We start from the raw sequence: 22327 nt of genomic DNA, 5'->3' as shown, positions 1-22327 counted from the left end.
GTGTGTGTGTGTGTGTGTGTGTGTGTGTGTGTGTGTGTGTGTGTGTGTGTGTGTGTGTGTGTGTGTGTGTGTGGGGTTCGACTAAAGCGTGTGTATCATAGGTCGTTATTTGTTTTAGAGATTATTTTCTTGATTTAAAAACCCTCCTGAACGGAGCAAAGTTCAGGGTTTAACTATAAAAACCAGCCTCCGCCCGTGTTTGGTGTTTATTTAAGATATGTTTCTTTTTTTTCTTTGTTGTTTTTAAATCGATATAAGTTTTTATCATTTGAAATTATTTGTATTTAAGTCTTTCAGACTACAGTCGTCACTAAAGTGGTTTCACATTGTGACGCACAATATTTTGTATTTATTTATAAGTATTTATTTTTTTCAATTTTACCTATTATTATTATTATTATTATTATTATTATATAATCAAAATGTACCTACTTAAACACTTTAATCATTTAAAAAACTAATTTTTAAAACATGTTATTGTTGCCTTGTAGAAGTCGTTTTTGTTTCATGAGGAAAAACATGAACGAAATACATCAACACAAACATTGACAGACGCCTGGTAGGCCTGGGTAAAATAAAAACAAACTTTATTATATTTATTCTGAGTGAAATATTTACATAATATTATTATACATTACTTTCACACATCTCCCCAAAATGTAGTTCAGCATTCACACAACAGAAACAACAAATAAAATGCTAATTCACAGTTGTACTGTATCATTCTTATGGAAAGTGCAAATCACAAAAAGGTTATGACCTTTAGAAATACACTTTCTCACTTTGATGCTGTAATAATCCTCAAGTCACCAAAACTCTGGTAAAGCAGGATTTAATATTTGAATCCCAAATTTAGTGTAGTTCCACCATATTGTTAAAGTAAAACCCAAAATGTGTGAGAATAAAATCAGACAAAATGAGAGGAAGCTGAAGAGATCACGTTTTTTATTAGTTTTGATTGTTTGTGTTGTGACTTCTTTATCCATCGTGTTGATCAGGGTGAAGCAGCCACCGGCTGAAGGGGCCAAATCCAACCCGTCCAAACGGCACAGAGACCGTCTGAATGGAGAGCTGGAGCGGCTGGCCAGCCTGCTGCCTTTCCCCGAGGAGGTCACCGCCAGTCTGGACAAGCTCTCCATCCTCCGGCTGAGCGTCAGCTACCTGAGAGCCAAGAACTTCTTCTCCGGTAAATCTGCAGCACTGGTCACGTGACCGCTACCGCTCGGCTCATAACAGCAGTTAAAGTCAAAGGTCACACACGGGCCTTTTGTGCTGTAGGTGGAAGTATTCTGTGCTGTGACTAACCCGAGATGTAATATGATGGTTCTAATATCGGGAGTGTTACGATCTGTGTTTGTTTGGTCGACTGTGTTGCATAAGAACATGGATGCGCTGATCTCATCCGTCACATAAACCTCTTTCCAGTGAGCAGAACAGTTTTGGGGAATCGTTTCGTTTGCTGTGAAACTCGCGGAGGATCGATATCAAATTAATGAGTTCGGTGTCCAGCACAGAGAGAGGTCTGAAGCAGCATGTTTAGCCTAGCTTAACACAAGCGTTGACAGCAAGGGGAAACTGTTAGCCTAGCTTCATCAAAATAAACAAAATAAACCTCCTTCTTGACATTTAGCATTTTACTCATTGAACAGCAGTAGAAAAGACATTTTAGGGGCAATTAATGTCCTTTCTTGAGCAATTACAGTCATAAGTTAACTGATTGCAACGGCATAGCAACAGCATAGCAACGGCATAGCAACAGCATAGCATAGCACATGTCAAACACAGATGTCACACAAGTAGGTCTAAAATACAGACACTAATGAAATAAAGTAGCACGGCGCTCGGAGTGTGCAGACCTCCTCCGAGGCCAGTGTCAAACAACACACGCCAGACTCCATAGGAAGAAATATAATTTAATGAAAATGATCCGGATCTGCCCCAAACTTTAATGAGTTCTTCCCCGGTCCATGCCCCATCCCTCCACCGAGTTCGGTGCAAATCGGTTCACTTGACTCGGTTCGCTGACTCGTAAACAAACAAACAAACAAACAAACAAACAGACCTGAGTGAAAACATAACCTCGTTGTCGGCAGTGATAAAAATCGTTTAGGAGTCACAACCTCAGCAGCTCAGTCGTCTTTAGTTTTTAGTGCAGAGTAAATGTACGCAACATCTTTAAAGTCCCATTATTGAAAACACAAGATCATTCAAAGTCATGTTGACATGTGCCTGAAGATCCAGCTACAACAACAGCAGCAGGCTTACGTCATGTGGTTCATTTCATTTGTCTAGACAGGCTGATACACTTAAAGAAATATTAGTATTAGAGTCAAGACAGTCAGTTGTGTTTTTTCTTTTTTAGACAGCAGTCATGTATAAGACACACTGCCTCACAGGAAATTGTCATGGGAGTTTTAATTGTTAAGTCGTCGATCTTAACTCTTCGGCAAATGCAGATTTCCCAAATTGTGAGATTGTTCTTTTTAAGCAACACAAAATCCTAGAAAACTCTTTAGCATCTTTGGTTTGTAATCAACAGAATTACAGACATCTCTGAGCAGGAAGCAGCAGTTTAAAACCTCGGTTATTGCTCAGGTCGCTCCGACCTTTATGAGATTGTCACAACATCCAAGTCGCTCGCTCTGTGTTTGTGTTTCCCGACATCTGCCGGCTGGAGAGAAGAGCAAGCGGCCACCGCCTTATCCAGATGATTTCATACCAGGGAAAGGGCCCTCAATATTTTATTTAGACCCATGTCTACGTGTGTGTGTGTGTGTGTGTGTGTGTGTGTGTGTGTGTGTGTGTGTGTGTGTGTGTGTGTGTGTGTGTGTGTGTGTGTGTGTGTGTGTGTGTGTGTGTGAGAGAGACGGGGATTAGGAGATGGAGCTTTTGCTCGGGGTCCATTAAAACTGTACACCAAAGCATGGAGAGGAGCTTGCATGCCAGTGGATGGGATGTGTACGGTTCTTCTCTACTATGCGGAGTGAAGACATTGTTATTTTAGGCGGTGATCTTTCAAAGAGAATGCTGCAATGCGGCCGTCGGATGCTCTTGAAGCATGAATAATTGAGAGAAAACCCTCGAGTTTAAAGAATTTATGAAATGAAGTCAGAGCAATGTTTGTTTAAGGCAGCGGCTTTTTTGAAAGGGCTGTTTGGGGGTGAGACGGACAGGATATTGCACCGGCCATACGATTGTGTTTTCAGCGGATGTAGCCAATGCATTTCATATTTTTATTGTGTGTGTGTGCGCGTGTGTGTGCGCGTGTGTGTGTGTGTGTGTGTGTGTGTGGCTGCTTTGTTCACATGTTGTGTACGTTTAGAGGCTCCAGAAGAAATGAAAAGAAGCAAGTCTGAAGCATTTTCATCTTCAGAGAAATTTCTCTTTCAAGAGGAAAAAAATCAAATTAAAAGTTGATTTATGAAGCAGGTTTAAAGAAAACCAGCAGGGTTGACCAAAGTGCTGTAGAATAATATACGAGGAAAAACACACAACATGGAAACAGCTCAAACGTGATGCATTAACTATCGCACGGTCTGAACATGGAGCAGCTAAATAAAAAAAAAACAAGGGATAAAAGTGGAAGATGAAAACCTTAGGGACGCTCAAAAGCCAACAAAAACGTAGGTTTTAAGATTAGTCTTTAAAATGTCCACAGGGGGAACACTTAATTAAAAGAGGTAAACTGTTCCACAGTTGTGGGGCAGCTACCGTAAAAGCCTGATCACCCTTTCCCCTTAAGCTCGCCCGAGGGACGGCCCGGATAGAACCAGGGACTAAACCTTCCTTCTTGTATTTTGCTTATTGAGCCGCAGCAGAAAAGAGCTTTTAATGGCAGTTAATGTTCTTGACCAACAACAGAATAGCATCACACACGTCTAAGACAGATATAAAATACACACACAGTAATAAAGTCAGTGCGCTCAGAGTGTGCAGACCTCCACCAATCAAACAACACACACCACAGACCGTAGAAAGATAAAATCTAATTTATAGGAAATGATCCGATCTGCCCCAAAATTGAACAGGTTCTTCCCCTCGGTCCATGACCCAACCCTCCGACCAGTTCGGTGCAAATCAGAGATGTTTCTCTTCTGAGAAGTGTGTGTGTGTGTGTGTGTGTGTGTGTGTGTGTGTGTGTGTGTGTGTGTGTGTGTGTGTGTGTGTGTGTGTGTGTGTGTGTGTGTGTGTGTGTGTGTGTGTGTGTGTGTGTGAAATGTGTTATTTCCCATTCTGTAACACATGGAAATATTCACTGGCCACTCAACCTGTCAGGGTGAATTATTGATAGTGGATTTCAGAACCAATAGGTCAAAGTGTAGCCTATAGACAAACCCTCTTGTCTAACTGCATTAGCCTACTTCCTGGACAGTCTCTAAGTAATTAACGAGCTCAGGGCTCTTACATTAAGGAAGCTGCTACCACACAGAAGAGAAAGCTCCGAGGCCCCCGAGGGCCCGCCGCTCAGTGGCTGCCTCTGTGGTCAGCCATAATTTGTTGTATGTAAACAGCACGAATCCTGCACGTCGGAGGCATGTGAGGGTGGGTGGTCTGAGCCGGGACTTAGCTCCGGTGCAGTCCGGGAACGCTGCTACTGCTTCCAGGCTTTGTTTGGCTCGTTTGGAAGAAGTGTTAAACGCTGGGAGAGGCCCGCCTTCATTAACTATTAAAATGCATTAGGTTTTCGCTCTGCGCTGTGCGGATGTGTGGTTCCTCCTGAGTGTCCGTGTTTTGAAAGGAAGGTTCATGATTTGAAGTTTGAACACTCAAGCGTCACGCGCCGCGCGTGTAATTGAATATGTCGCAGGAGTGGAACAAAGCCCCGGCAGAGCCCGGTTAATCTGGCTGACGGTATTATCCAGCCCAGCTGCCATCTCTGTTATTGTCTGGAGCCACAATGGGCTCGGCCCCTCTCAGCCAGTCTGAAGAGAGGAGGAGGCGGTGACTCTCTTAAACCCCGATAACGCCGGGATCACCCCGCTCCGGGTGTGAAGCACCTTTCAGCCGCCTTCACAACTGTCGCCTGCCCTGTCCGATCACTCACGCTCCCAGATTCCCGCTTAATGAGGGAAATATGGAAATGTGTCCCGTGTCATTTTGTGTCCCCGTCGCTCCAGGTGACGAGACGCGATGAGTGTCTTTGTTTTTGTCGTGTGCAGCTTTGTGATGACAATGCAGATTTACACTTTGCTTCACGCCATGTTACCGGAGGTTTTTTTGACTTCTCAGGCCACGACCTGTTTGCAGCAGTTGGTGCGGTCATGGGTAATTTCGCCGTAGAGAATCAGTGATGTGCTTGTTAGAATAAGTCTGCTCTCTCCTCTTTATCCACGTGTGGGGTGAGTGGCTATAAAACCTGATTTGAATATTTGCATTTCTTTAATGATTTGGGAGATTCCCTCTTCTGGTGCCAAATAAATTAGCTTTTTAAGGAGAAACAAACAGCTTTGTTCAAATACTCTGAGCCATGGTTTCTGTATTCTAGATGTTAAAGGCGTCGTCCTGTGGAGGTGTTGTAGTGAGAGCGAGAGAGAGAGCGAGGGGATGACATGACCACGTGCTCTACCAGGTGAACCAGCAGGGAGTTTTGTTTGTATCTGGTGCTCACACACCGTCTTTCTGATGGTTTCGCCCTCTCTTCAGAACTTTCTGCCGTTGTTGTCATTTGCTCAGATTCTGCTGCTTTCCTCGCCGCACACTCTGATACACGGCCGCGTTCGCAGAAACATGATGTTACACGATGTCTAATGCAGGTCAGCGAGGTAGACGACGTGCAAACACAAACTTATAGATACAATCGACACAGCATCTCATCCGTTTGTCCAGAGTGCAGTGATCGTTTGCTTCCCTGACAGTCGTGGTTGCACAGCTGTGCTGAGAGCTGCTGTTTGTATATTTCTATCTTCCTCTCGTTAAGCGCGTCTCCTGCTGAGAGCTACTTCGACGTGACGAGGTTTAGCGCTTCATGTTTTTCATTAAATAGTGTATTTACTGTAAAAATCTTCCAACCTTCCAACAATTAATCAGTCACATCTTGTTTGGTGTGTTTTTATTTTACTGCCTGAGAACTGGCCCTACATCAGTGACAGACCGGCCTGTAGTTTTTCTTTGCTGAGGATTGGTGGAGAAGTTGTTGCGGTGTTTACGGAGGAGGAAACCCTGACAAGATCCTGGATGACACAACTAAGCCAATAAGAGCTCTGCTGGGTTTCTTGGAAGAGTCATCGCCTGCAGCCAAATGGCTTGATCGCCCTTTTTTTTTTTTATCTGTTCCTGTCCCTTTTCATTCACCCCGTCCATCCCTTCTGGTTCTGCTCTCATTTTCCTGAGTTTTTAATCGCAGGCTGCCATAACGTGGGTGCTGTTACGTAAGCGCTGCTCCGTCAGATGGTCGTTCCTGTTGCTCTGAGTTTCAGCCAACGTCACAGCTACAGTTCGGAGGTCACGGTTTAAATCTGCGGCGGACAGGAGATGAAATTATGACTAATCCTGTGATCGTATCGCAGCTGCATGACTGTTGTTAAAGTGAACCGCGGCTCTTTGAGATACACTCCATTGTAAATATAGACGGAGATTAGGAGAAATAATCCCTGTGGACTGCGGAGGGTTCACTTTGCTGTGGTTTGGTGTCGGCTGAACGCTGCGGGTTCACGCGTGTCGTTTCAGGTGTTTTCAGACTCTCAGTCAAAGGTATCCAGGATACAACTTTTTCACTGATGTCAGCTCGTGTTTGGGATACATCCTCCAGCCAGAGTGCACAGTTTACATTAAAGCTGCACAAATCAATAGTTTTTATTTGAACAGGGGATCAAACGACAATGTTTAATATGAACGACAGACGCACAGAAACAGGTGGAGACCGAAATGGAGCTAATAGGAGGAAAATGTGACTTAAATTTCTCAAACATGACTTTCAATTCAAGTGAATGTGCTTTGCGTCTCCTGGATGTGTAAATGGAGCTTGTTGTGCTGCGCCCCCCCCACCCCTGCCCAAATATACCAGCTACTGCAGGTTCAAGGAAAGGTCTTTTAATCGGTGCATTGATGAGGGAGCACAGCGTTTACCACAGTTTAATGAAGCAGCCTCGTCTTGTGGTGAGGAAAACTCAGAACATATTTCCACTGTGTGAAAGGAAAGAGAAGAGCTGAACGATGGTCATTTGCTGGTATGTTCACTCACACCTGGAAACTATGGTCTACAGTGCAGGTTATAGTCTGTAGCACCACAATGCTTCATTTATAACGCTCTGTTGTGACACACTTTACCTTCATAAAATGTGCAGCTCCTTTTGGCCTTATTGTGATTTAACTGTTCAGCTTCACTTAAACCCTTACACGTTTTTCCACTGATTTCCTCTGGCGACATATGAAGGACCCAATCCACCCAGTGACAGTGAAACACTTAAGTTTTTCAACTGGTTTCTGCTGCAGATCACGCAGCAGTAGATGGTCTCCATAAGGAAGACCATTATATCTATTATAAAAAGCACCAGCATACAATGTCTTCCCTTAATCGAGTCGGCAAACATGGAACCCGCAGAGCACACGCATTATGCAACTCCCACTGGATCAGGCCATGGATATAGAAAATAAATTATGTAAAACCCTGTTCTGCTGCTAATAGAAGGAACAGCGGCTTCGTTGTGCACATGAAGCCGGCGTGTTCTCCGGCGGCTGCGGAGGGATTCAGCGGAAATCGCACAGAAGCAGCATCTCGATCTCCTTCTTAACGTCGCAAATAAATGTCACTGGAGTTCACGTCAGTCACTTCTCTTTCGTTCAGCGAGGGGCGGCAGCTGCAGAGCGCGTCGCCTGATGAGAGAAAACGAGGCCAAATAACTCGGATTTAATGAAATTATTGTCCGTACATCGCTGCCATGACACGGCACGCACGGGAATTGGCACACAGCTGGAAATATCTGTCAGAGCTACAGTGCGGCGGCGTGTCTATAGGCCGCCCCTGCTCCGGGATTGGTTACGTAAGCTGAGCGGCCGCTGTGAAAGTCTTGTGAAATGTCATGATACCATCTCTGTTTTGTTTCCGAACGAGGGCGATGATTCGTTATTTGAAGCATCGCCGCCCCTCCCCCTCCTTCCTGTAGGTCATCTATCTGCACACAAATGAAAGGCAGAGCCGATCAGCAGTGGGTCATCCCTTCATGACGACCCTCCCCTCCCTGCCTCCCTCCCTCTCTCTCCTCTCTCCTTCCTCTCCCTCCCTCTGCCCGTCCTTCCCTCCGTCCTTCCCCCTATATGGCTTAACCCCCTCCCCCCCCCGGCGCTCGCTGATCACGATACAGCGCTGAGAGGAATGCAGGCCACCAAAGGGAAAACCTGGTAATCAGGAGTGACCCCTCCCCACCCCTACCCCGCCCAAATCCCATCACTCCTCACCTCCTCCTCCTCCTCCCCCCATCTCTCTGGATCGCCTCTCATAAGCAAATATGCAACCATGTGATCACAAAACCTCAGGAGACACGAAAGCAGCACAGGGTGCGTGCTTTCCCCCTGCATTAGTGACCGCGTGTTCATGTTCAGCCTCTATATGTGAGGCTGTGTGTGTGTGTGTGTGTGTGTGTGTGTGTGTTGCGTGCATCCATGTGTATGTGAGTGAATGTGGGGGTGGTATGTGTGCATCGCGTGTTCATTTACTGCAGTGTTCGGGGGGTGAAGGAGTTGAAACGTTCTATATTTACTCGCTGCCATTCACACTCTGCTAGAATAATTAACACACAAACACACTCACACACATCCTGTATGCATGCACCTCGCTGTGTGTGTGTGGCTGCAGGAGGACACACTGACACACACACACACACACAAAGTGGTAAAATTTAATATATTCTGCCTCAGACTAAATCATACATACCCCCGGCTGTAGATAGCATTAGTGGAAAAGGCAGCAGCAGTGTGTTCACTTAAATACACTGCAGACAGCTAAAGACTCATTTAATTCATGGTGCCCTGTGATTGGCTGTTTGTATCGCTGCAAACAGGAAACTGTAGTAACACACACACACACATATACAACATGTCAGTTCTCACTACTGTCCATCCTGAGCAGCGCTTCCTGATTAGCAGCTACCATGTTACTATAGCTACAGATTAACACCTGAGCTGAGAACTCCAGTCACTTCCAGTTCCTGCCAACAACAAACACTCATGTGACGTCACAGTCAGAGTCCATGGAAGTTATTGTATGCGTTTTATCAGTCTACTTTTCCCTCATTGTAAAATAATAATCACGTTGGAGCTGATGTGGACCTGATCATTCAGCGACATTATTTTCAGGCAGGTGGCAAATTAAGTGTCTCAGTAAGAAAAGGCTGAAGAAAAGAAGGCAAGGAGGAGGAAACTTTTACGAAAGTAAAATTGATCTGCAAATAACATCCAACAGACACTCGGTGAGCAATCATTAACTCATCGCCATGTGATCAGTAACTGCAAAGGAGCTGAGGAAAGGGGGGTGACGGTCGGACAAATCGTAAATTGGCCGCCGATCGAATCTTTGGTGCAAAAATCGATTCCTCATTGTTGAGGATGTCCGTCAGGTTCTTGTGATAGATGAAATCTCTTGTTGGGATGTTCCTCCTCGTCATTTATCACCATAAACTGTTGCGGTTAAGATACAATCAGAGGTACTTTAAGTTTGGTCGCTAAGGTCGTCTGCGCAACGGCTTAACTGACTTTAAGTGATTCCTTAAGTATAAGACCAAGGCAAGGAGGAAACCTTTAATACTTAAGTGAGTGTTTTGTGTCGGTGGCCCCTGGTGACTGTGAAGGCCACAGCATATGATTCACATTATTCTCACACTCATCAGACCATCCAGTGACGCCTTCCTGCACTGCGTCGTCCTGCTCCCTCTCATTTCCCAGGTTTTCCCTTTAATTAGTCCCTCGTCTGTATGTCGGTAACGTATGATGGAAACTGACCCTGGACTTTTCGTCTGGTGACGTTTGAGTCTGAAACTGTGTCATATGTTGTGTTTTTCCTCAAGCTTCGTTTGCTATGATTTATTGTGCAAAAAATAATGCAGCACAGTGTGTCCTGCAGCCTCCGGCCTGTGGCTGCAGCCAAGTCCAGTCAGTTTTGTCGCGGTAGCATTGTTACCTGAGGCGCATGCAGGACGCTGTGGGTGTGAAACGAAGCGTGACTCTGCGTCTGCATGGGCTTTTTCCCCACGTCCAACTGATTCAGACAGATTTCGGAGAACGGTTGTTGGAGCGCTGCGCTCATCCAGTCGGGTGCAGGGAGGGTTCATGATCATTGAGAGCAGAAAAAAATGGTTGATCGTGTTCAGCCTGTGCGTCAATGAGGAAAACTTTAAGACACTTTTAATGTAAGAATCATGTAAACAGAGAGATGGATGATCAACAGGAGTGAGGAAGGTGTGACCTCCTCCTCATCCATGAAAGTAAAAGTAATTGTGTACGTTGTGCTCGTCCTCGCTGCCCGCGCCCTGACTCTGAATCAGTCCTGGCACGGATCCAAAGTAAACTGCGGCGCTTCCGCCTCCCTCTAATCGTCAGCGTTAACACATCCAACACCGTGGGTTTCTGTCACCACGTGCCCCCCCCACCCTCCCACCCCACCCCCACTCCCACCCCCACCCCCACCCCACGAGCTTAATACGCTGGGTTAATGCCGTCCAAATATAGCCCTGTTTCATGATTCAGACTCCTGCTATTGTTATCCCATGTGACCTGACAGCAGAGACGTGCGATATGTGGTGTAAACAAACGATACGCAGCCGTCAGTCACTGACTGGGAAAATAATCGAATAATTATTGTTTGATTTACATTTTTGTATTTAGTCTTAAAATACCTCAAGAGAAAGTGTCACCCAGTGGTTTTAACAGCAGCTCTGTTGCGTTAAGTAACTTCTGATCCCAAATCTTTCCTGTGATTGGTTAAAAACACTTTAAGTCTCTTTTGGCAGTGCCGTGTGTGTGTGTGTGTGTGTGTGTGTGTGTGTGTGTGTGTGTGTGTGTGTGTGTGTGTGGTCGAGGGTACATGGTGGACTGCAGCGACACTGTGACAGGATGCCAGGGTGACATGTAGGGATTGAGCAGGGAATTGAAGCAGGGCGAGCACAGAACATCCGCACTAATCCGGTTGTAAATAGCATGATGGGGCAAATTGAAAGTGGTCAAATATTTGATAAATATTTGCTGTGTACTTTTACTTTTTTTTGGGGGGGGGGGGGGGGGGGGGGGGTCTCAGCTCCTCTGTGAGATAAACCCCAGTGGACTCCGGGCCTGGCTCTGTGGTGGAGTGCTGTCAGTGGGGTTTGTGCTGGAGGCTGCAGGATGAAGGTCAGGACCAGAGCCAAGCTGGACTCTGGGTCACAGTCCAAGCACAGAGAGATTTGTCTCCTGAAGGCGTTGACAACTGGATTTTGGTTTGGGCCGGGTCTTTTGCGGTTCTGTGACTCTGCCCTCAAAAATTTACATTTGTGTTTTTGCAAAAGTGCCATGTTCTTCATGGGTGTATAGTTGGTTTACAAAGTGCTGGGGTCTGCGTCCTGAATGTGTGTGTGGTTGTAGCTTTGAGATGCGAAGGTCCAGCTCTTTACGTCGGCCGTGACTTTTCCAGTATTTAACCGAACGACACCACAGTTTTCCTCATGAGGGAAAGAGATCATGGAGGTTTTCGGAGCTCAGGCTTCTCAGTTGTGTTTGCCAAACTAATGATGATAGCTACATGAGCTAGGCTAACATGAGCGAGCTAAATGCTAAACGCACAGCTGCTGACACACTGACCAAACTTTACAAACTTTGATTTTCTGTTCTGCACATGCAAAGATGTAGAATGATGTTTTCAGCTTCAGGTGCTTTACTGTGATCAGTTCAATAGACTTCTAATGAAAGTTTACCTCAGCCTGTCTGTCCCTGATTACTATAAAGCTGCATGCACAACGGATATTTAATAAAGTTATAAAGTGTTAAAATTCAGATTCATTGGCAAATGAATGGAGAAAGCTAATTGTCCTTAACTATGCACAACTTGTTTACCTGATCTTCTTGCACCTCGGTGGGAAACAAACTATTAAAATGAAGCTTCACCTTCCAGCGACGACAACAACACGCAGTAAAAGAAAAATGTCTCCAAACGCAGCTGAAGTATGACAAACTGTCTGATTTTCAGGGTCACTGCTCGTTTGTCAGGTTCGATCTATCAAATACTGGAGCAGATACATTAGCCGAGGGCCGGCGTGGGGCCCAGTGAGAGGAAGAACCGCACCGTGTCCGGCAAACAGTCGACTGGCCGTGCTCATAGAGTCTTCTTCTGCAACACTTTACTGCAGCTCCGGAGAAGATTCATAAAATCATTATTCAGATTTCTGTGACCGATTGAAGAAATATATCCAAGTGACAGCAGCACAGACAAGTCATTCAATTTGAGCTTCAGCTCTGAATCATGTTGTTGGAGCAAGAGAAATTTCACCCGCTGAGTCGACTCTGATTCTTTTCCAGTGCAGCTTCCTGTGTTGTTGAGAACTGGAAGAAAACGGCGGATAAAACAGAACTTCTGTCTTTCAATTCTGGGACAGCAAAATCTGCGTGTTTTTATTTTTCCCCACTGTCGATTAACAGATGAAAACTCAATGGTTTTCCAGCTTGAGAAGATCCAGAAATCTGGTGGTTTCAGAACTTTGTGATCAGACTCAGAGAGAGAGCAGCTGGTGAAGATGGTGGAGACCAAACACTGAGCCAAAAGAAAGAGAGAGGGAATACTGGACTTACTTTTGTCATAAAGAAGCCATTAAATTAGCCAGTTCACCATATTAACCTGATGGTATGTTACTGCTGCCTTCAAGTGGCCAGAAATAAATACGTTTTTGCAGGTTTAAAGAATAAAACCAACCAATTTTGGTTATTCAGGAGCAAAGATAAGTTCCTTAGGCAAGTTATTTTACAACTCAATAATACGTAATGATGTTATAATAAACCTTACATTTTAAATGAAACTTGGACAAACTAAAATGTACTTTATTTCCGTTCTTTTTCCAAGTGTAGGCCGATGAAGAGGTAACTGTGCAGAGCAGAGAGAATGGTCTGACCTGTCTGATGGGGTTTTAATGTAGATTGTTTGTAAACCTCCGTCGAGCTACGATGAGCATGTATGGGAAAGTCAAGCTGTTCTGTTGAGCACGCCGGGAACGCCTCTGGGTGATGGCTGGAGCGCTACTATGCCACATGTGTGTGACGGCAGTGGGAATGTAAATTTTTCATTATGTACACTTGTGCCCACTGAAGCTTGATAACAAGATCTGCTCTTTGTCCTCCTCTGGCCATTCAGGAGGCTTTGTGTTGGCCCACTTTTTCTGGATGGGTTCTGATGTGTAAACTAGCAAAGTACACACACACACACACACACACACACCGCAGCCACAACACACACGCAGTAGTTTTTATCTTAACATGACCTTTTGTTTTCTCACGATCAGGAAATAATTATATATGATGATGATTATTATTAGAATGATTAATTATATATGATCAATAAATATATGATAAACATAGTGATGACAAAATAGTTTGATCTTGACGTCATCTTTGATCTTTTTGTGATCACTGGATAATCGTCTAAAATCAGCAGCCGGAGAGAGCGGCCATGCTGCTACCGCTGCGGCTGAAACGAGACCGACTGTCCCATAATGTTCCTGCTGTCGTCGTAGCGACTGATAGTGAGCCTGAGCTCCACAGTGATCTTACAGTAGTCTACAGTGACCACATCACAGACACAAGGCCCTGCAGTAATATCATCATCGACCCATAATGTTTCTGTGTGTCTGTGTTTGGGAACAATTAGTTAAATTACGAATCAATTTCAAATCAGCTTTTGCTGATTATCACACCAGAGTCTCACAAATGCTTTTATAATGATCAACGAGGCAAAATAAAGCTCATTATGTCGAGACATGGAGACACGGGATCATGAGGGAGGAGAGCACGAGAGGATTCGATGATCACAAGTGAATTAAACATAAATACTCAAACCGCTGTTATGAAAAGAGTGATTACTCAGATTTTATCTTTGTGCTTTTGCTTTTATTCAGATTGTTGGGCATCATGGGTGATCCCCTTTCATACATATTAATTCTCTATAAATATGTGGACCCTGCACTGTTTTGGACAAATGAACATAAATGAAACAACATTAGAGCTGCTGCTGATTTCAAACCTCAACTTGAAAACAACTAAGTGTGTTTTCCAAGTAGAAGAGAAACTTAGACTTATTTCAAGTAATTATGTATTTATTTATCTATCTATTTCCCATTAAAGGAAACTCTCAGAGTCTTTTCATTATTATATCCGCATGATGGCTGAAAATACAAAGAATAAATGTCCAGTGTAATTACCCAGAGCTCAGAAGATGTGTTCAGATTATTTGTTTGTCCAACCATCAGAGATATTCAACGTAACAGAAAGAAAACCAGTAAATCCTCACATGAGGAAACAGGAAGCAGTGAATTATGGGCATTTGTGCTTGATATCTGGTTTAGACGATTTGACAATTTTCAATTTCTGACTAATAAATTAATCGGCTAATTGTTTCACCACTAGACGGACGGCGAACAAAGGGAGAGAGGGGGGAGGACCTGAAACAAAGGACCCAAACTGGAACCAGGAACCTAGTGATCATATGAGATACAGAGTAAACCAGTAGTCCGCGAGTAAACAGCCATTTATGTGTTTTTGTTCTTTTAGAGCTGTGACATATTTTTCCGCCTTTCATGTTTTAGTGGGTCAAGAACGCCACACTCTAATATATCTAGCATATGCGATTCATCGCCCACGCCATTTCCTCACCCAGTTGGATTATGTCACACATTGTTCTCTAAAAAAGTTGATCCAAGATTGTCCGTATGGGAACAGGGTCAGCGGCGTCCAAACCCAAAGCCGTGTCTCGTGTGACGGTACGAGCCCATATGCTATCCAGTGTCTGCTCTGACACTCCTGACACCGCCCCGCCCCTCAGATGGACTCCCTGTTAACCCCCTTCGCAGACAACAAAAGATCTGACCCAGAACCCAGTCACCCAATCATGTCATACGTCACCTTTGGGGTCAAAGGTCGTCACGGGTCGCGGCACACTGCTCCTGCAGGGGTCAGAGATTAATGTGCTCGACCACTGCTCTCTTTCTCATGACATCACCGCTGCTCATCGTCTCACATTATAGACGTAACTAATTATTATTATTATAGCATCAGCTGCAACTTACAATATATTTTATGATCATTAATCAGCTGATTTATTGATCTATTGATGTTTTCAGTCAACAATGCTGAAAAATCACTAATAGGTTGATCCAAATATTTCACTGTCAGTCAGGGAGGAGCGGCTCATCCTCACCACTGAAACCTACATCGTTTCCTCTTTCCAGTCTTCTTCTCCTCTTTATTGGTGCAGATTGTGATTTGTTTTTATTGTTAAAGTCCCTCCATGAAGCCATGATCATTTGATTGACTTTGCTTGTGTTTTTTATTTGCAATGTACAGCCAATATCCCAGAATACAGTTCTCACACACCGGCAGCAACAGTGACGACTGACGGGGATTTTAAAACCAGCTGAAATGAGAACCGTCACTGTGTTGTCATAAATGTCAGATACGATGGAGACGCTCAGAGGCAGAGGACTGTGATTACAGAGGATTACACACCAGGTTCCTCTGAACTCTTATTCCAGGAAACTGAAGGGATGTTTCCGTCAGAAATAGAGTTTCCAGTCGAGATTTCTGCAGCCCGTTTCTGTCATCTGCTAGAACATATGATGCAAACAATAGTTCCCTCCCTACATAAGGTTTGCTCCACACTTTTTACAACCGTGGCTCAGGAGGCAGAGCGGGACGACCACTGATCAGAAGATCGATAGTTTGGTCCCCGGCTCCTCCAGTCCACATGCTGAAGTGTCCTCGGGCAAGATACTGAACCCCACATTGTTGCGTCTCTTCCATCAGTGTGTGTGTGAATGTGGCATTTTTTGTGATCTTTAAGAGTAGAAAAGCGTAATATGATGTTCGTTTACTATTTATGCAGGAAGGTGATCAGAGCTGAGGGCTTCTCTCTTCTCTCTGGAGCTCTAACAAGAGCAGGGCGTTTTGTCTTCTGATTGGCTGACTGACACACAGCCAGGCCATATGGCGGGTGGTCTGAGATGAGCCAAACACACGGTCAAATTCAGACTAAAATGCTCCGATAGTTCTGATAAAATAAACTTTATCTGGTCACTAACGTTTCTTTCCTTGTGAAGGTTGTACAATAATATATTGTCTTCCTGACCTCCAGCGATTGTGCAGCGTTTCCCCAACATCCGTCTTCCTCGTAGCTCGTTACCACGGCGACAGAATGGCTGCTTGGTGTTGTGTTGTGTTAATAAAGTTAGCGTCAGCGCGGCTGAGGGCGACAACTGTGTCTTTGTGACATCACAATTTTGATTTGATTTTTGATTTTTCTGTGTCTTTACATCGTCTGAATTGAAGTTCACACACACACACACACACACACACACACACACACACACACACACACACACACACACACAGCTCATGGACGTCACAGTTTCTGTGTGAGCAGTGGTCCCTCCACTTGTTTAACCCGGCAGCCCGCTCACCCCTTCTCACGCCTCCAGCACCAGAGCCGGACGGGAGGGGGGAAAAAAAGTAATGATGTCACGCTGGGAAAAAGGAGAATCCCATTAGGATGAGAACAGCTGGGGCCACCAGCCAATGAAAAGCTGGGAGGCAGGGGTAGGGAGGGGAGGCAGAAGGGGGCTGGAGGGGGGAGGGATCAGGGGCAGTGGTAAGACTGGGGGGTGGGGGCATGAGCTGAGCTGAGCTGAGCAAGCAGTAAAGTGCAAATATAGTGACGCCTGAAGGTGTTGCCTCATCTCGCTCGAACGTGGAAACAAAGCCAGAAGACGAGAAGCTTTTCCTGCCGCAGCTCTGACACACTCTCTCTCTCTCTCTCTCTCTCTCTCTGACTCTCTGACTCTCTGACTCTCTCTCTCTCTCTGACTCTCTCTCTGACTCTCTCTCTCTCTCTGACTCTCTCTCTCTGACTCTCTGAACACAGATGCAGCTTCACAGCAACACGACACTCCTCTCTGTCTCATTCTGCCCTGAAATCTTAATTTGATGTGTTAATCTTTGTGTTCTGTTGACATCAGCTTTACTTCCTTGTTGTTCTGGAGCTCACAGGTCCCTCTGTTTGTGTAAAGAGTGTAAAGTAAACAGTTTTTCTGCTTTAAATACATAAATGTTCTAATGTTCTTCTGACCTTATTTTTAAAAAAGGAAGAAAATGAAGCGGTAACCCGCTTCCCTTCACCACAACCTGGGCACATTAACTGAACACGATACAAAATGAGTATGAAGCATTGCTGTTGCACCGAATCATACATGAACAAATATATATTATATATGAGCTACAGTATGTTTGGGCTCAGAGAGGTTCTTTTATAAACTAACTATTATAAAACTCCAGTAACATAAATCCAAATAGATAATAATTTTTGATGTGGGAGGGGTGATGCTGCGTAAAGTGATCTGACATGAGCAGGTGAAGATCTGCTGTATTTAACCATGTTTTACAGTGAATCCTGTTTTGTAGGTGACATTTGAAAAATCAACAGCAAAAATCATGTTTTTGAGCTAATTTCATTCCATTAGGAAAAGTCATGAATCATTAAGGTGATAAACAAAAGCCAGAGTCTCCAGGACCCCAAACACAACATTAGGGTTATATTGTCTTCCTGATTAACTGATGATCGTTTGGTCTCAACAGTGTCAAAATAACGTGGGAAATGTCCTTCACAGCTTTTTAAATCACCTTCACGTTGCTTGTTTGGTCAAACCAACTGTCCAACATCAAAATAATATTCAGTTTACTGTCACATGACACAAAGCAGAGGAACAAGTCCTCAGGCTGAAAGTAGTTAGTTGTTGGCATTTATGCTTAAAGAATGGATTAGTTGCAGTTGACTTTCTTTTTGTAGTTTGTAGAATAAAATATGTATCTGGGTTAGAAAGACAGTAGGTGTGAACAGTTCAGTGCTGTACGGCTGCAGGACAGCAGAGTCTCTGGAGAGACTGAAATAACAAGAGTTTTTTTTCTTCTGTTGTAATTTTTATCACTGACGCTCTGATGTCATAGTAACTATGACATAACTAAGTTAGACAAAATAAAAGGTCTGGTTTTGGGGAATCAGACTTTTCAGGTTCCATGTGGTGAATGTTTCATGAGCCGGGAGCGGACGTGTCTGCAGCATCTTCAGCGTATGAAGCATGAGGCGGTCTGACAGTCACAGCAGTGCTTTGCAAACATTATCACAGGACTAAAGCCCGTCTAACCCCCCCCCCTCTCTCTCTCTCTACAGTCGCCCTGACCAGTCGAAACGGTGTGACTCCGCCCAGTGCAAATGATGACGACAGTAAAACAGCGGTGGAGGCCAAGATCCCTGAGGGTGAACTCCTGCTGCAGGTCAGTGTTCAGACTGCAGTTGTTGTTATTTCTGCTCCACCCACAGTCGTCTGTTCTGTGTCATCTATTTAATTCCTTTTTCAATTCAATATCTGAGATTGTTTGTTGCTATAACTACGTTTGTTATGCTATTGAAGGCCAGTGTCTGTGGATGGGCAACGGCACCGATTTAATTTGTGAGTCTGGACCGCCCATGTTTTATTTTCTTTTTTCTTTTTTTTCTTTTTTCTTCTTCCTGACAAGTGCCCAAAATCTATTTAGGCCAATGACAGGGGCTCAGAGGCTCAGGGCGGCTTACCACTCAATATGTCTGGCACTGTCTGCTGTGCCCTCATGAAACATTAGTGCACTGTTCAGTCACACCAGTCTGCTGCTGGATTCGACCTGTGCCCGGGACTCATCATATCATCATCAGTGAATATGGATTCATTTCAACAGATATTTCAGCCTGTTATTCCTCAAATTATCGTCATTGTCGTCCTGAAAGAAATTTCAGGGGTTTTTACTTTTACAACCCGAGTCATCTTCATGGAGCTTCGGCCATTTGTTAGTTTCGATCACATTTAAAGGAATAGTTTGACATTTTAGAAACTATGATATTCACTTCTTGATGAGTGAATTGATACCATTTTCCCGTATGGTAAATATGAAGCTAATAGGTTAGCTTAGCGATGCAGAACAGCTAGCCTGGCTCTGTCCGACGCTAACAGATAATGCCTCAGTGTCAGATCCACTTACATCATCTCACTCACTGACTGGAGTCGCAGTGATTGGCTGCGTAGCGTCATGTGATCAGTGCCATAAAGGTTATAGAAGCTGCGTCGATTGAATAATGGTCAATAATATATAGTTTATACATCTGGGGCCACAGTTCGCCTCTCAGTAACCTCTGCAGTGGATAAATGCTTCCACTGTGCAATGACGGTGAATAAAGTGACTTGAAGTCCACAATAAGCAGAGCTAACGGAGCCAGTGAAGTAGAGCAAAAACAGAGCGAGAGCATCAACTCCCCCCTTCCCACCCCTCCCTTTCACCCCGCCCCCGGACCTCTGGACATTTTACTGGAATTTCAGGTCACTGTTCAGTGTTTTAAGAAAAGGCGATCGATGGGCCTGTTTTCCATTCCAGTGGAAACGGAAAAAACAAAAAATAAAACCCAACCTCTCGTGGTTGACGGGGGTTCTGTGCCCTCTGTTCTGTGTGTGTGACTGAGTAGAGGGCGAACTCGCCGGCTGCCAGATCTTTTTGGGATCTGCTGGAGTCATTGATTTTCCAGTCCAGTTCCTCCCAATGTGCATCACACTGGCATTCCAGGAGAGGAGAGGAAGCAGCCGTTCCCCCGACCCGAGCACGGAGGTTTTCCTTCTTATGATAAGCCCCACGTTTCCCCAGCTTGTTGGTAATGAGAAATGAAAGCTCATTTGGAGAAACAAACTCAGTCAGGAGGTGAGTGTTCCACAGGGGGTCTCTTCCTCCTCTTCCTCCTCCTCCTCCTCCTCAGGATGAAAGGGGGAGATGGACAGCGAGCCGTCCACGGACACAGGTTTATTTCTGAACCCCTCGAGTCTGAGCCGGTTTCTTCACATCAGACAGTCGTGAATTATAGAAGAGCAGTGAGCGTTTCAATTATTCAGGCTGAAAATGGAGGAAACGTGGCGAAATGTTTTAATTGTGTTGTCACTTCTTTAGTCATTATTCAACAATAAACACACAGAACCGGTCGTTGTTGACAACAGACGACAACCTGCTGTCTCTCTCTCTCTCACTCTCTCTCTCTCTCTCTCTCTCTCTTTTGTGCGCCCTCACTTCTCCCCAGCTCGTCCTCACGACTGCAGCAAATCATTTGCAGATGGGAGGTCAACAAGTTCACATGAGCAGACTGTGTTGCCCAAATTGCGGACTGTTGCGCAACCTTTCACGTCACATCGGCTTCCAGTAGCAACGCAGCATTTCTCCGATTTCGTTTTCTACATTTGAATAATGTTTGGAGGGATATTACACAAGAGGTTGAATATTTTAACATTAGTGCATTAAAAGTAACTGAAAAGCTGAAACATGTGGCTCCAAAACAGATTTTTGAGAATACGTTTGGTTGCTGTTTACATGAGAATCTCAGCCCTGACATTTGCTCGCTTGTGTTTACTCTATCTCGCGGACAGTTGAGGTGAATCACTGGTTGTATTATCACAAAGAATAACATGGCGTCTCCGGCGTTAGTCATCCCTGCGCCCCCGTGGGCTGATTTAGGGAAGAGACGGCTGCGCTCGTACGAGCGGCTGTGGCTCTGTGATGAGGACGGGCGTGTTTGTTTGCGTTTTGTTTGGTACATGTCTGTCAGTGTGTTTTATTTACCAAATGTTCTCATACCGGGGGAGGGCACGTGTGCGTTTAGTGAGGTGGAAATGTTGGACCAGCTGTTCCCCTTTTGAAGAGACACAATGAGTGCGCTCCATTTCACCTAACATGCTACTTCATTTTCCTTTTCCTCTCTTTTCCTTTCTCATTTTCCTTTTCTTCTTTATGATTTGAATGAGTTTACTGTAGCGCTGTCATCTTGTCATCACAAACCTGCAGATCCACTCTCTACAACAACTGCAGCCATGGCCCCCTTTATAAAAATTAAATAACCTACTTTTGTAGAACAGCTGTAAAGGCAGAGAGTTGATTGCCTCACACACTACACACTGTACATGTCCGTATGCTTCATATATCTTTGCTGACTAAGGCGTAATAGTGGAGTGGATTCCCAGCAAACGCACAGAGCTCTGCCATGTTACTGACACAGGTGAACTCCTGCCAATGACATTGTGTTGCTTTATTTCCATAATGAAAGCTCTTACAGAATGAATGATAAGTGTGCTAACTGTGTGTGCATCCTCTGTTTGACCCGCAGGCTCTCAACGGGTTTGTCCTGGTCCTCACAGCCAGTGGCACCATCTTCTTCTCCTCTCACACCATCCAGGACTACTTGGGCTTCCACCAGGTATCGTATCACTACCAGTGTTTTTCTGTTTCCTGTCGCCTCCAGTAACCGTCCGAACATTCTCCACAACAGTATTAACATAATCACAATTAGCAAGAGAAACAGCAGAGGGTTAATGGGAAACCTCCTGTCGTCCTATTGTGGTGAAGTTACAGAAATCTGACACAGAAATAGCCGCTGTGTCTGGATCACAAGAGCTCGTACAACATCAACACCAGCCTGTATTTATGACGTGGTTCCACAGTCAGTAGACTCTGCTGTGATGAGCAATGGCTCCTTTTTGGTCCTGTAAAAACCATCTGACAAACACCCAGCCTCAGCTGAATCAGCAGTGAAGCAGACATCACAACTGTCCTTGAAACATGAAGTTGAAACTTGACAAAGTTTAGTGGACGATTGATCATTTTTCCTTTTGGTTATGTCGAGTGTGTCATTCGCCTGAGCTGCAGATGAGTCTTTCTGCTGGTAGATCTCCGTTCTTTGGGGGAATCCAGAACACTGGAGTCACGAGGTTGAGCTCCTGTAAACTTGTATGTTACCAAGGGTCCATTAGCAATCAGTGTTAGAACAGGGCTACTGCTAGCTTGGCTACCTTGTCACATGCACATGATCATGTCTGCATATAGTCATCACTCAAGAGATTAATTAACATTTACAAAATCAGAGAGCGAGGTGATTGTTCCAGCATCTTTAACATTTTAACTCGTTAGTTTAGCGTCTAACCTCGCCATGATTTAACTCCTGTATTTTGTGGAGCATGTGTCGACACAGAGGTGCAAATCCACAGAGGCAGGTACGTTATCGTATTAAAATTCTTAGAAGCTCTGTGTCTGCGGTCGATGGCGGGGTCTCGATGGA

General features: G+C 44.7%; 1 protein-coding gene across 1 annotated transcript in view; it reads left to right on the top strand.

Annotated features, from left to right (window-relative positions):
• The window catches only part of ahr1b (aryl hydrocarbon receptor 1b), a 40543-nt gene that overhangs the window by 2831 nt on the left and 15385 nt on the right, over window positions 1–22327 (top strand). The window contains exons 2-4 of the mRNA XM_056389542.1: window positions 999–1186; window positions 18383–18486; window positions 21380–21469. Of these exons, the coding sequence (XP_056245517.1) occupies window positions 999–1186; window positions 18383–18486; window positions 21380–21469 (382 nt within the window). The remainder of the gene's footprint in view (window positions 1–998; window positions 1187–18382; window positions 18487–21379; window positions 21470–22327) is intronic.

Source organism: Seriola aureovittata, chromosome 11 (genome assembly GCF_021018895.1).
Source record: "Seriola aureovittata isolate HTS-2021-v1 ecotype China chromosome 11, ASM2101889v1, whole genome shotgun sequence".
NCBI lineage: Eukaryota > Metazoa > Chordata > Actinopteri > Carangiformes > Carangidae > Seriola > Seriola aureovittata.
The sequence above is the reverse complement of the archived record's forward strand: the minus strand, read 5'-3'. Positions and strand labels throughout refer to the sequence as shown.